The 15,741-nt window shown below is 34.3% G+C and overlaps 2 protein-coding genes across 2 annotated transcripts in view; both read right to left on the bottom strand.

The window, feature by feature from the left end:
- Positions 1-551: 551 nt before the first annotated feature.
- LOC123545456 (low-density lipoprotein receptor-related protein 2-like) overlaps positions 552-15,741 on the bottom strand; it is a 62,367-nt gene continuing 47,177 nt past the window's right edge. The window contains exon 17 of the mRNA XM_053524086.1: positions 552-3,109. Within this exon, the coding sequence (XP_053380061.1) occupies positions 3,093-3,109 (17 nt within the window). The 3' untranslated portion in view covers positions 552-3,092. The remainder of the gene's footprint in view (positions 3,110-15,741) is intronic.
- On the bottom strand, positions 4,303-10,580 carry LOC123548681 (uncharacterized). Its single transcript, XM_053524662.1, has 5 exons — positions 9,538-10,580; positions 8,672-9,031; positions 7,615-7,740; positions 7,049-7,120; positions 4,303-6,264 (listed from the first exon to the last, which is right to left on the bottom strand). Exons 1-5 carry the CDS (start codon positions 9,905-9,907, stop codon positions 4,325-4,327), a joined length of 2,868 nt encoding a protein of 955 aa, XP_053380637.1. The 5' UTR covers positions 9,908-10,580; the 3' UTR covers positions 4,303-4,324.

Below are 15,741 nucleotides of genomic sequence, written 5' to 3'. Positions count from 1 at the left end.
AGCAAAAAAAAAAAAAAAAAAAAAATAAAAAATAAATAAAATGAATGCTTGAATCGATTTTCCTAGCTCCGTGTAGACGACCGGGTCTTAAATCTTACCGGAGGTAACGGAAGTCGGACGAAATGGAAACGGTCATTCATCTCAAATTTGCGGAAGATCTGAATTATCTGATCCATGCTTTAAAAAAATTATACGTTTTCTGTCAGTCATTTGCAGATAATACGGTACAGTTCGTGTAAGGTGTGCATTTTTGCCTCAAAATTTTGTTTCCTGAGTTATAACCGTTTTTTATGATAAAACACGTTGAAAATGTCACATGATAAGTTGCAATGTATATGCAATACGTCCGCTCTATACTTCCCTGGAATTTCTCAAAATTGGATTTTTATGACTTTTTTTGCAGTGGTATCAACCCAGATTTGTGGAATTTTCAAATTTACTGTCCCTTTTCCCCATAAGATGCGGATTGGCAAGGTAAATTACCACACCTAAATTGACCAAGTACTGACCTTTCGTGTTTTGTCAGATTGATTGTTACAGATAGATAGACAGATAGATAGATAACTTTATTACTTTCATATAGGCTACAAAATCCATGATGACTTACAATTTACATAATACAAGATATAGCGAAACAGTGGTGAACATTTTACAATGTAAAATATCTTTTTAGAATGGAATTAAACATACTGTTACGGAAAAGGTCAGAAGTAACTATGAGAAAATTCTGTCCTCTGACATTTTCACTAATGATAATATGCGTGACTCTATTTAAATATCAAAATGTTGCAAACGTTGTTGTTGTTATGGTTTTCACTAAATACTAGACTAGTTTCCAGCATGTACTGCAAAATAGTAATGCATAAATTTACTCGATTGTAACTTGTTAAAAATGATTTGACACTCGTGGCAATAAACACTCCCAGATATTTCTGACATTATCAAAGTTCTGTAATACTTTCTTGAGAAATAGAAATTTGTTATCGGTATATAATGTACACATTTACATGGAAAACAAAACTACCACATATTACACCTGTCTATACCGTTATATCTGTGACACATATCAATATATATTACATTCTAACATGGCTCGATTTGATTTCCAGTTAAGCAAAGAAGAAAATCAAGCTCTATATATTCTGCGATAAACAACGGTTGACGCACGAACCGGTAAGAGAGCATTATGACGTCAATTATGACGTCATATTGCAACATGACGTTCGATACATTACTCCTCGCGTAAACGAAGTCCAGTATAATATCTATTAAAATATATCAATGAGCATGTCAGAATGAAAACAATCAAGGCCTTCTTGTTATTTATCGTCTAATTTACCACGGTTCATCGGTCAGATGCTTCAGTATTTCAATTCCTACGAACCGTGGTAAATCAGACGATAAACAACTCGAAGGCCTTGATTATTTGTTAAGTATATAATTAAAAATAATATGTAGAAAATAACATTCAAAATTCTACATATGTCTATACATATAATTATGTCACATATATAATATAATAAAATATGTTATGCAACTAGAAACAGAACGGAACGAAACAAAACAGAAAATTTAACCTTGCACGAAAGCAGACAAAAGACGAAGGTTAACTGAGTGAGTTTCATTCCTACGAGATAGTACAATTCCAAGTGTGTGTTGTTTTTGTTTTTTTCAGAATTTTTGGTAACTCTTACTGCAAACCGAAAACGTAAGAGTTTCCTTATTATATAACAAAAATAGATACTTAAAACAAAAGTCATTTTAGATGCTTCTTTGAAGATGAAAGCAAAAATGTTTTAATTAAAAGTTCTATGAATTTGAAGATATTCGGTCTGTGCCAGTATTTTTTGGTATGAATTGTTTTCTTAAGTCCTTATATATTTGACACTCTATTATAAAATGGTATTCGTCTTCAATTGTTTGACATACAAAACATTTTCTCTCATGTATAGATGTCTAGACCATCTTCCGGCCTCAATCTGTAGCCTATGAGAAGAAACTCGTAATCGCGTAATTGACTGACAAAATTTGTAAGTATTGAAACAACTAATACATAATCCTCACATCTTAGCACTTGTTTAAATGTTATATACGTTCTTATTTTTGGTACTGTTATATTGCACTTTGAATTGTGTGCTTAAAAAGATTGAATTCAAATAGCGTGCTCCATTAGTTGATCGTATAGTGTATTTTCATAACATAAAGCAGAAGGTACATTGTTCTCTAAACGTAATTTATTCATTTCAAAGCCTGAAAGAATCAGGAATCAATTAATTCCTAAAATCTCTCTGTAGATGCACAGTTTAGAAGAATAGTTCATTTTTCTTAAATTAATTCATTTCTCAATTCTGCTCCATGCTTCAAAGCTAGTCTTTAAAGATCAAAAATAAAACAGCATAAAACATGGAGTATGAATGTGTCATCATGTGTCAACTGCTTACCATTCCTCATGTCATTACATGAGTGGTATCAGTATAGTAATTGTCTTCTAATAATGTCGAATTTCGTAAATCAAAGTAAAGATCCAGTAATATTTTATAATTGTGGTCGGTAGTACATATACCCTTTTCAAATAACTTTCTTGACTTTCCAATTTTTAGCAAGCTTCAATATATAATATAGCCAATCTCAATTATACAAATTCTCAACGAAATCACTATATCGATGATTTACTGTAGATACTAACAGGTAACTAGATTATATCGATAAATATGCACGGGTTCTGCAGTTGATATTTTGTGAGACAAATTTGTATTTTGTGTATTTCTTGATATATTTTTTTCTTACATACGAATCTGAACTTATCATAAAAGTGATACAAATGTGTTCTATAGACAAAGTAAAATAACTAAAACATTACCATTAACAATTTTAATTTTAAGACGACAACATACATTAAAGTTACGTCACAAGTGACGTTATGCACCGAAATGAAATATGCACGTAAATTAATATTGAAAATAGCTGCTTCTTAAAAATAGGTATCTTCTAAATATAACTAAAGCTGGTGTGTTCTATCACGACAGTCAACATCCTTGTCACACTAGTATGCTGGTATTGAAATACACTGGTTCCCACTTATACACTGGAACTCAACTCCACCAGGCATCTGAAATATCAACACTACTTATTAAGGATAAATGAATGTGTTTTCATCAAACGAGTTAAAGAAGTTTAAGAAAGATAAAATGTAAGAGTAAGAAGTTCAATGTACAAGGACACACTATAATATTCTTTTTATCACATCTATGCTTTTCCTGCTGAAATATCACATTTTTTCATTCTTTACCTATTAAGGTGGAATGCGCCCCAAATTTTTTTTCCGAATTTCGTCCTGAAATTTATACTGTAAAAAAATCAGGATATATGCGATTGAGTACCGATTTTATTTTGATGCCATTTTGTACGAGGTTTTTCCTATTGTGTCACAAACATGGCCCCTGACGTCGCTTTTCGTGCAACGCCCAGCTCCGGGTGCTCACGGCATTTTTCCTTTCCTGTGCTCTGATTGTCACTTAAATGAAAAATACAAAATAGTTGTCACTTTGCATGCAGAAAATGCCACTCAATGGTATAAAATTTAGCGAAAAAAGATTGACGCTTACGACGTCAGAGACGAAATGGTCACGTCAAAACGGAAAAACTCGCATCGAGTTTTGCTGCAAATTTTGCCTTAAAATCCAATTTGTGAAAAATTGGCTCGATAAAAAAAACGTATAACTTTGGTATGTTGTTTAACGGTATTTGTACTTTTAGCCGACACAAAGATAATTAGGGGTCACCGACTTACATTTTTCAATATTTTGCGTTATTTTACCCCTACCCCTACATGGTTTGAGGCTATGCGACGTTAGCGTTTAAAATTATGTTTTCAGCTTACACAAGTCACGTTCGTTAATCTTAGAGACAGTATTTTTAGTTAAGACTGTGACTCAATGCAGACTTGGAGCACCGGTATAAACTACAGACTCCGGTATATACCGGATTAACTAAATTTAACGAAAAATATCTTAAATGTATATATTTTGTAACCATGGTGATACTAACCCTAACCTTTAGTCAGTATTTTATGGTTATTATACACTAAATGCGTGCGGACATGCAAAAATATGCATAATTTTGCCGTGCGCTACAATTGATGATCACTTTCGGGCATGCGCAGAAGACCGCTCCAACTCTGCAATGAGTTATACATCGTTTAGTTAAAAACAATATGTTTTTATTATTAGAAATTTTCACGATACAGTCGATCTGAACTGCAGATACCATTAATGGTGAAAGGAAAACACTTTTGACACAATATATGTTTTGTATTACCCACTATTTATTTCCTATTGATGTTTTCAAAATGCAGATTCAAAGCTCGAATAATAGTTGTCTTTTCGGTTACTCTCGCTTTACCGTTAACCTTTTCTCCTAATACATACCGCAAGCCATTCACACAGTCCCTTGCAAATGCTAGCTGTAAATGATCATAGGAAAGTCCGGTGACAGCTATTTTCCTTGCTAAATACTTGGAAATTATTTTGTTCTCCACACAGAGTTTACGCTCAATTTGGTTGCGATTTCTTTTAACAACACTTACATTTTTTAAATATTTCAAAGCAAGATCAAATTTTATGAAAGAAGATGATGCTCTTTGTTCGAGATTTTTGTGATAGAACAAATGCATAAGTGCTTGTGTATCTTCACATGAGTCATGTGCGTTGTATTTACAGCCGAACTCCCTCTGATATATATTTACTAGCGATGCTGAAACTCCCTTTTCTGTTATAGATCTAAACAGTGGTAAAGTGTCAACAAATCCATAAATCTGTTCAGATAGCTCGTCCAGACATCCGGCTTTAATACAACTTTTTACCAAGATTCTCATGTCGAATTGTTTTCCATTATGGGCAACTAAAATGTTATGTTTTTCATCCAACAACCGAATCCATTCAATAAAACTTTTCAACACATCACAAATGGTGCGCCCGGGGAGCGGTTTTCCTTCTTTGTATAAAACCTTTTTATCGTTTATTACAGAAATCGTAATTCCGGTAACTGCCGACGCTTGTTTAGTGATGTACCCGTCGGGAACGACATACTGGTTGAATTTTGTGCCGATCCTGGACATCGCAGAAAGTTGCACAATTTCAGCTTCGTTCCCTAGTGACGTAGTTTCAATGTCGTAAAATATGAAATTTCCGCCAATGTTTCCTGCATTTTCGTTTGCTTGGCAAAAGTCTGTGGCATCCGGGATTCTTACAGTATCGATATCTTCCGTTTCGAATGTACACTCTGATGCATATGTTGTGCCTTCCTTAATTTCGGAAGAGGTATTCACAAACAATCTTTTCTTCTTCAATTCGTAACGCCTTTGCTTGACTTTTTTTTCGGTTTTATAAGATTTAAAATAATTCCTCTGTCTGTCTTTTGAACAAGTGTATTTACTAGTAATTTTTTGTGGAGAAAGACCTGAATTTTCTATAACTTTGTTCACATATCCAATTCCATCATTAAACTGCGCGACTCCAGCCGAACACCGAATGTCAAAACTTTCGCTGGCATTGTAGTTTCGTATTTTAGGAGCTTTGCTCCAAGCAACATTATTCAGTGATTCATTTGACTGGGTTGTACCAGATGTCATGAGTTTTCCCGGGTTAGAAATAAAAGGCGCCAACAAATTCTCCATTTCGAGTCTCAATGACTGGTCAGTCAGATCTTTGCCTTTAGGTAAATTAGCATGTTTTTCATTTTTGCCAGTCGTGATGGAACACCAATGACCACACATACTGTGATTTCCATACATATGAGGTACTATTGCCATTATAGACTTGCTCATGTCATCCTCTGTCCCTGTTCTGTTTTGTTTGACAGCATATGAGAAGTTTTTTAGGAAGCTGTCTGTAACTTTCCTGGTGAGACTTTTATTTTCTTTCTGTAGTGTCTCAAGTTTCCGTCTCAAATTTCTTTTTATATGTCCGAAATCTGAAAATTTCTTGATATTTGGATTCACTTTCTCTCGTATGTGTTTTATAGCTGATGAATCTTCGTCACCAATTACACCTACAAATTTCATACCAGAATCCATCGCTTTTTCGTGCAGACTCGTTACGATATCCGGTTCCATACTTTTAGCACTTCCGGTCCAGTTTTTACGACAATCATGCTGCTGTACCTTTTTTCCCGTTTTGCTGTTAAAGTTACACTTTGCGCAGTTCTTGACTCGTGTAGAATAGTTCAAACACTTTTTAGTCTTCACTCCTATAACATGTCCCCAACCTGCCGAAGAGTGAATTCCTCAATCAGTTAAATGGTTAAAAGTAGGCGAGAAAAAAGTGTGTTCTATCTTACAAATCTTACAAGGGACAAAATAAACAATAGCAGATGATGACTAAAAAGAAATATTTCTAATTTCAAGTCATTACCTTTTAAAATACCAAAGATATGTCTTTAAACGAAGCTTTCAAAAACAAAATCAACATGAAAATAATTCCAAGTATAACAAATTTGTGACCTTGACCTTGGGTATAATGGTTCAGCCCCTACACATACTTTGTTTGTATGCTGGACAATATATATGTAAAGTTACAGTAAGATATAAGTAATATTAACAAAGATATGACAGAAAAACAAAGGTTGCCGAAAAACTTTAACCTTAGAAATAACCTAAGTGAAACACCTTGGTGACCTTGATCTTAGGTATAATGGGCTCACCCCCTACACATACTTTGTTTGTATACTGGACAATGTTTACAGAAGTTACAGTAAGATATAAGCAACATTTACGACAGTTACTGTAAAACTTTAACCAAGAAAGGTCACGCCGACGCCGACACCGACGCCGACTCCGGGGCGAGTAGAATAACCCCTCTATTCTCCGAATAGGCTAGTGGAGCTAAAAAGGAAAGTACTGCATTGAAAGTTGAAGTTCAAGCGTATCAGCAACCTTGATTTTTCCATCAGTGCATTGTCAGGGAAATATAATGATACACAAACTTCAACAATACATTAAAGTGGAATAATTTATCAATTCATTCATCTTGATAATCGTTCTTGTACTAACCTGATAAACTGTTCATTCCGCGGCCACGTTTTGACCATGCTGCGTCTTGGCTAACAACAACTTCAACTTGGTCTGTAACAAAATTATACAGGATAAAACCAATAAACTAGTAATATAGAATTACGATAATAAGAAAGGGTATATACTAATAGATTTGCTGTTTCTTCTTGGAGACATCAGTCAAGAAGAAATTATAGAAATTCTGTGTTTTTTTCTGTTTTTCTTCCTTTTTCATGCAGTCTTGTTGTCAATATTGTACAAATGTAACAAGAAATTATAGCTAAACTCCTCAATTAACCCTTATCATGCTGGACACGACTGATTCTGCCTTTGGGACCAGTGCAGATCATGATCAGCCAGCACATCTATGCAGTCTGATCAAGATCTGCACTGTTTGCTGTTCAGTCAGTATCATTTTGGTAAGCCACCCTTTTAACAGTTAATGGTACTGTCCAAATTGAAAGATGGACACGTTCATTATAGAAATTTAGCAGGATAAGGGTTAAAGTGATTCTAATAAAATAAAGATCAGCGCAAAACCTTGAATAAACACTGTATGATAATACCTTTCTGCAAAGTCTCCATTTCTACCATATTTTGTGATGTATCTTCGTTTAATGCAGAGATGTGAAAGGATGACTGTCCCTCTGCTTGGTCTGTAGTCTGAATCTCATTTGATGCGCTAGCTCTGTCTAAAAGAAAGATAGATGAAAATTTCGTTTTAGCCTGCACATTCTGATTATATCTTAAGAAAACATTTTAATCTAATTATTAAATCATTATCCCGTTTGTCGAAACAGATGTTTAACCAAAGCTTGCTGGCGGCAAGTGGTTCTACCTTTGCGACCAGTGCAGTCTGATCATGACCTGCACTGTTCGCTATTTAGTGCGTAATTTTCAATGAACACCCCTCAAATAATAAATGGTCCTGCCCAAATTGAATGAAAGACCGATCCATTTAAGAAATTTAGCAAGGTAAGGGATAAACAGGAGACAGGGAAGTTTCCGCACGTACGCGCTATAACTCGCTTAACTAGTGCACGTGATTATAGCACGTGGTCGATAACCATACAGCTGATATATTGATTTCGGTGATGCTTTAAGTTAAACTATTGTTTGCGTGTTTTCATTTTTAATCTTAAGCATTTGCATAGCATCTGGTATATTAGGAACAAGGTCAGTAATTCGGTCAAAAATGTGCTTCCTCGATGTAGTCGAAAGAAGTCAATAATAAATAAATCCTAGTTTTCCCAACGTTTGCGCAAAGTCGTGTAGAATGAGTGCTTTAATCACACTTTCCAGTACTAGAATACATTCTGCATGAAATGAGACGGTGTAGGCGAATCGTACACTAGCTCCTAGACTATGATGTACTTTTTTACACTTTTTATGATTGAATGAATTGGACAGAGCCAGTCTATATCACATGTCTAATATCATAGTCTGAAATTTTAACATCACGGTGAAAATATCTAACATAGACTGGCTCTTGTCTCTATGAAATGGAATAAGAAAAATAAAAAGGAGAAAATGTAGGAAATATGTTAACTGTCAGTCTAGGGGCTAGTGTAGGCAATTCGTAGACATTCGTCTCATATAACAGAGATAATAATGATTTATTACCATATTCTTCTAACATAGCCATTGCCTCATCAAAAGTTATTTGATCAGTGTCGGTGTCATCTGCTGCGTACATCTCTTTGTCGTCTGCTGCAACCCGATCAGTATTTGGTTCATGCAGGAACGTGTCTCTTATGTTATCGCCATCACCTCGTTCTGTGACAGTCGCTGGTAACATACAAGCTCGTGATGCCGTCTTTTCCTCTTCGCACGCACGGGCACATGAATCTCGTGCATTTTCCTCCATAACTTTTCCAACTTTCCGTTCATGTTTTTTCAATGTTTTATGGTGTATTGGTGGTATCCCTAATGTCACAAGAAAGCCATTCATGTGTGTTTCTCCTATACCAGCGTGGATCATCCCTGTTCAAATTAATTACAATAATTTTGAATTAACGTACTCTTTGTGTACCTACGGAAAGATCGGGAACTGTCAATTTCAATAAATACTATTTTTAATTTTCTTAATTTCATATGTTTAACATAATCAAATTTGCTCCAAAAATCATGAATTTAACTAAAACTTCCTACACAAAAATCTAAAACATTTTGGGAGGCGCAGTGGTGTAGAGATAGAGCTTCTGACTCCTAAATCGAAGGTTGCGGATTTATATCCTGTCAGCGGAATTTGACCGTAATTTCCACATTTCCTTCTCTCGGTGCGAATCCTGGTCAGTATGTCATTATTGGTTATTCAGGGTTTACTTCATGGTAAGTCAGGGTTTTCTTTATAGCCATACGATTCAAAGTAGTCAACTATCAGAGCCCTTGGGTGAGACAGGAAGTACAATTACAAAGATGTACAAATTATAGGTAAATAACTATTAATGAAGTCATAAATATTAGAAAAGATGTTATAAAACTCTCACCAATTGCAGCTTTCAGATTAACTGAGTACGGAGATTTTGTCAAAGTCTTATCAGTTTCTCCGGAAGCCCTCGATGTAGAAATTGTAGTTTCCTGTCGACATTTTGAACACTTAAATTTCACTAATGAACAAAGTCCATAAATGTTTTCTGCGATGATATCCTTGAATAAGAAATGTCGTTTACATGATTTACACCCTTTATCAAATATCTCGCCAAAATATTTCATGTCTACAATTCTTCTTTCCGGAACATGTCCGTAATCACCTGAATGCTTCAGTTTATTACTTGTTTTTAAAAAATCTGACTTTTTCTTCAACACTTTCTTAACAAATCTCCCCTTATGTCTCTCAATACTTCCATGTGGATCCATTTTATTAATCCGTTAAATGTTTACGTGTGAAGGAACTTTGACGTCAAATGACGTAAGATGGAGAAAATGACGACATATGCAGTTTCGCGGATTTTTTTAGATTAATTTGTCAGATAAAACAAGATTTAGCGCGTCATTTCTTAATGGGGGTAGGGGTAAAACATTGTCAAATATTGAAAAATGTAAGTCGGTGACCCCTAATTATCTTTGTGTCGGCTAAAAGTACAAATACTGTTAAACAACATACCAAAGTTATACGTTTTTTTATCGAGCCAATTTTTCACAAATTGGATTTTAAGGCAAAATTTGCAGCAAAACTCGATGCGAGTTTTTCCGTTTTGACGTGACCATTTCGTCTCTGACGTCTTAAGCGTCAATCTTTTTTCGCTAAATTTTATACCATCGAGTGGCATTTTCTGCATGCAAAGTGACAACTATTTTGTATTTTTCATTTAAGTGACAATCAGAGCACAGGAAAGGAAAAATGCCGTGAGCACCCGGAGCTGGGCGTTGCACGAAAAGCGACGTCAGGGGCCATGTTTGTGACACAATAGGAAAAACCTCGTACAAAATGGCATCAAAATAAAATCGGTACTCAATCGCATATATCCTGAATTTTTTACAGTATAAATTTCAGGACGAAATTCGCAAAAAAAATTTGGGGCGCATTCCACCTTAAAGATCAAATCAATTCGATCAACGTTTCCTATACTTAAAACGACGTCAACGTCAAAGCTTTATTACATTTAGTGTATAACCAAAATTATGTAATACCAAGACGTCAAGCATGTCATAAATGACTAATTTCAATTTCGGTTTTACCGTTTGCTTATATCATGTGGACTTTTAGTGAAAATGTTTTAAGTCTTAACCGCATAATGCAAAAAACAACAACAACACAAACTGCAAGTAGCAAACGATAGTGTTGAAGATTTCTATCAGCTTCGGAAGTAGCAACATCAAAATACCAAGAAGTATACTCTTTTGTGGCTTCCTGGTTTTATTCGTTTTAACAGTATTTCAGTTATATGTGGCCTTAATGTTGCGATCTTTTCAAATAACTGATCACATTCTGCGCTTGAATATAATGTCAATAACACATACCATATACCTAATTATATATCTTTATTTCAATTTTAGCTTTCAGAGGAAAAACGCTTTAAAAATCTTAACTACCTGGTGCAGAAAACACAAACTGCAAGTGGGAAAAGATAATGTTGAAGATTTTTTCATCAGCCTCAGAAGTAGCAATATCAAAGAACCATGTTGTATAAAATTTCGTGCATTGACTGTTTTATTCATTTCATCAGTATTTCAGTTACATGTGACCTAAATTCTTATTAAGGGGACAGAAACGAGAAAGGGGTGGATTTTAAAGAAATTGTTGTTGGGTTGGTGAAATATTTATTCCTAAATTTATTCCTAATCATGAAAACCTGTAATATTCAGTAGTTTGTGGATTAGGATGTGGTACCATGAATGTAATAAGAAAACAGAAGTCTTCATGTAGGTATATCAACGTAAAATATTCAGCTTTTGCCTGAATGATAAAATGTGTTTTGTACAATACTAGTATAACCAAATATGTCGAACTGTCGAGTTTTTCTTTTTTTAGTAGGTTTGCATAAACATGCTTTCATTTGTGAGGCACTTATATCATTGTTTTGGACAATAATAAAAATACATATTGAATTAATAAATTAAAAGTATAAAGTGATTGCTACACAGTCAGAGTAAGTGTTGTTGTTGTACATACAACATTCTACTTGTTTGTTACATTTCCTTGAACTGCATTATCAATAAAGTACGTTTTGATGTTATTGCATTTACAACTTGTCTGACAACGATTTTTACATGAATGACAATAGTCTCGTGCAACACATGGAAACAAATTAATGAAAAGTACGGTGAAAAATTCAGATGGCATACAGCTGAGGATAAGCGTGTATTTACTTGAGTTTTGATCCTTGATGTTTCTCTTGTGTATTCATTAGTACGTTTTATGACATAAGATAGGAAAGTGCAAAGCAACAATAGAATTCTTTTCGGAAATACAGGATGAAATAACACAAGTGAATATTTAAATGCGTCAGTAAGCAGCAAGGTGGGCTCGTAACAATTGTTATTGAATATTTAGCGTAAACCAACCTAGAATAAATATCAATTACTTTATACGTACTCACATTGATTTGACACTTTAACCTAGTTCATTTACCCTATGCTAAGATTTTTAACAGATTACGTATTCTGAAGTTTGTTTTATGTGTTTTGATATTTAAATGTGTTGTCTTTCATAAATGTAAGGGTTCAAAATTGATATTTGATTATTTACAGGCTCTTATTGCAAGCAACCCAACCGCTGTAACCATTAACGTTTAATGTATTAAGGAGAATTTCATTTACTTTTTTTAACATTACCTATCTTGACCGCCATGTCTTTTCATATACATTTCTTTAAAAACAAACGAAATACTTTGTTTTAGTTTACAGTACGCAAAGTGAAAATAAAAAAAAACATGACTTTATTTCACTTTTTCTTTAAATTAGCATTTGAAGGATATTGATAAATGTTTTGCCAAGTGCATATTATTTAAACAAGAGGGCCAAGATGGCCCTATATCGCTCACCTGAGTGAAAATTTGTGTCAGTGGAAGTATATCATATTACATACATATAAACAAACGGACTGGGAATAGATATGCCTTTGTACTGCATTTTTACCATTTGCAGAGTGGGGAAATCCCAGTACTCATTAAATATGAAGGCAGTGGTGTCGAGTTCAAAATTATCTTCTACTTTCCATCTTTGGTGTCTATGTTGTTCATAAGAACTGTGTGATAAATTTTGGCAAGATGAAAAGTATGTGTCACAGTTTGAATTTTAAGTCTTTTTTCTGGGCTGTGCAGCACAGTCACAATAAAGAGTAAAGCGTTCAGTGCCAATGTCAAAGATCTTTTTATGTATTGCGGTCATTGCTAATGTCAAAGACATATCTGCATTGTCAAATTGTCTTTTAATTTACCATATTATGCCTAAATACAGTGAATTTCAGGAATGTCTGAAAATACATGTTTATTAGCTATTTTTAATATAGCATACTGGTTTCCAAGTCTATAATTTTTGTTAAGAGTTATGTTTGTTGGAGTATAGACGTGCACATGCATTTTTCAAGTAGGAAAACAAATAACTGAAACAAGTGAATGCCATTTGTAATTTTATATAAAATGTGTACAACACAAGTGATATTTCAAATAGCTCCAATAGCTGCTGTCAAAACATAAAACGGGGACCTTTTTAGGAAAATGCTTGACAAAGTTATAGGTCTTGTTGTAGTGACACTGTTTATTTACCCCGAAGACCATGTGTGATGTTTCAATCCAATACCTGCTACTGTATTGGAGATATAAACTCGCAAACAAAAATTTCTTAGTAAAAAAGGGGTGTAAATCTGTCAAAAATGAAAAAATAGTTATGAGGATTGACGTCCTTGGTGTAGGTGTTGATAGTAATGAAGTATTCCAAGTTTCAAGCCAATACCTTTGATAGTATCCGAAATATTGTACTTTAAATAAAATTTCAAACAAAATTTTTAAGTTAAAAATGTGATCTATGGTGAATATGGTGTTATCAAGGTTTTACAACAGTCATGAGCTAAAAACAAGAGGGCCAAGATGGCCCTAGGCCGCTCACCTGAGAAACACACCATAACAGTGTAAACGTGTTTGACCTAGTGATTTCATGAAAAAAAATATTCTGACCAATTATCATTAAAATTGGAGAAACATCTAGAGTATAAACAAGTATATTTTTTGATTTGACCTAGTGACCTATTTTTTGACCCCAGATGACCCATATTCGGACATGAACTAGATTCCATCAAGGCTATCATTCTGACCAAATTTCATGAAGATCAACTGAAAAATACGGCTTCCATCGCATACACAAGGCATTTCTTGATTTGACCTAGTGACCTAGTTTTTAACCCCACACTACCCATTTTCGAACTTGACCTAGATTTCATCAAGGCAACCATTCTGACCAAATTTATGAAAATCCAGCGTAAAATGCAGCCCATATTGCATACTCAAGGTATTTCCTTGATTTGACCTAGTGACCTAGTTTTTGATCCCAGATGACCCATACTCGAACTTGACCTAGATTTCATCAGACTATCATTTTGACAAAATTTCATGAAGATCAGTTGAAAAATACAACCTTTATCGCATACAGGAGGTTTTTCTTTGATTTAATCTAGTGGCCTACTTTTTGACCCTAGATGACCCATATCCAAATTCGACCTAGATTTCATCAAGGCAATCATTCTGACTTAATGTCAGGAAGATCAATTGAAAAATACAGTCTCTATCGCATGCACAAAATTTTCCTTTAATTTTACCTAGTGACCTACTTTTTGACCCAAGACGATCCATATTCGAACTTGACTTAGATTTTATCAAGGCAATCATTCTGACAAAATTTCATGAAGATCAATTGCACACACAAGGTCTTTCTTTAATTTGACCTAGTGACCCAAGATAACCCATATTCAAACTTAACATAGGTTTCATCGAGGCAATCATTCTGACTTAATTTCAGAAAGATCAATTGAAAAATATAGCTTCTTCCGCATACACAATGTTTTTTCTTTGATTTAACCTAGTGACCTAGTTTTTGATCCCAGATGACCCATATTCAAATTCGACCTACATTTCATCAAGGCAATCATTCTGACTTAATGTCAGGAAGATCAATTGAAAAATACAGCCTCTATCGCATGCACAAGATTTTCCTTTAATTTGACCTAGTGACCTACTTTTGACCCAAGACGATCCATATTCGAACTTGACTTAGATTTTATCAAGGCAATCATTCTGACAAAATTTCATGAAGATCAATTGCACACACAAGGTCTTTCTTTAATTTGACCTAGTGACCCAAGATAACCCATATTCAAACTTAACATAGGTTTCATCAAGGCAATCATTCTGACTTAATTTCAGAAAGATCAATTGAAAAATATAGCTTCTACCGCATACACAATGTTTTTTCTTTGATTTAACCTAGTGACCTAGTTTTTGATCCCAGATGACCCATATTCAAACTTAACCAAGATTTTATCAATGCAATTATTCTGACCAGATTTCATGGAGATCAATTGAAGAATACAGCTTCTATCGCATACAAAAGGTTTTGATTTGATTTGACCTAGTGACCTACTTGTTGTCCGCAGATGACCCATTTTCAAACTCAGCCTAGATTTCATTAAGGTTATCATTCTGACTTAATTTTAGTGAGATAAATTGAAAAATTTGACCTAGTGACCTACTTTTTGACCCCAGATAACCCATTTTCAGGCTTGACCTAGGTTTTATCAAGGCAATTATTCTGACCAAAATTCATGCAGATTAATTGAAAAATACAGTCTCTATCGCATACATAAGGTGTTTTTTTTTTTATTTTACTTAGTGACTTACTTTTTGATCCCAGACAACCCATTTTCAAACTGGGCCTAGATTTCATCAAGGTAATCATTTTGACCAAAATTCATGAAGACTAATTGAAAAATACAGCCTCTATCGCATACACAAGGTTTTCCTTTGATTTGACCTAGTGACCTAGTTTTTGACCCAGATAACCCATTTTCGAACTCGGCCTAGATTTCATTAAGGTTATCATTCTGACCAAAATTCATGAAGATTAATTGAAAAATACAGCCTCTATCGCATACACAAGGTTTTATTTGATTTGACCCCAGATAACCCATTTTCGAACTCGGCCTATATTTGATCAAGGTTATTATTCTGACCAAACTGCATGAAAATCAGTTGAAAAAT

The sequence above is a fragment of the Mercenaria mercenaria genome, chromosome 15 (genome assembly GCF_021730395.1).
Source record: "Mercenaria mercenaria strain notata chromosome 15, MADL_Memer_1, whole genome shotgun sequence".
Classification (NCBI taxonomy): Eukaryota; Metazoa; Mollusca; class Bivalvia; order Venerida; family Veneridae; genus Mercenaria; species Mercenaria mercenaria.
The sequence above is the reverse complement of the archived record's forward strand: the minus strand, read 5'-3'. Positions and strand labels throughout refer to the sequence as shown.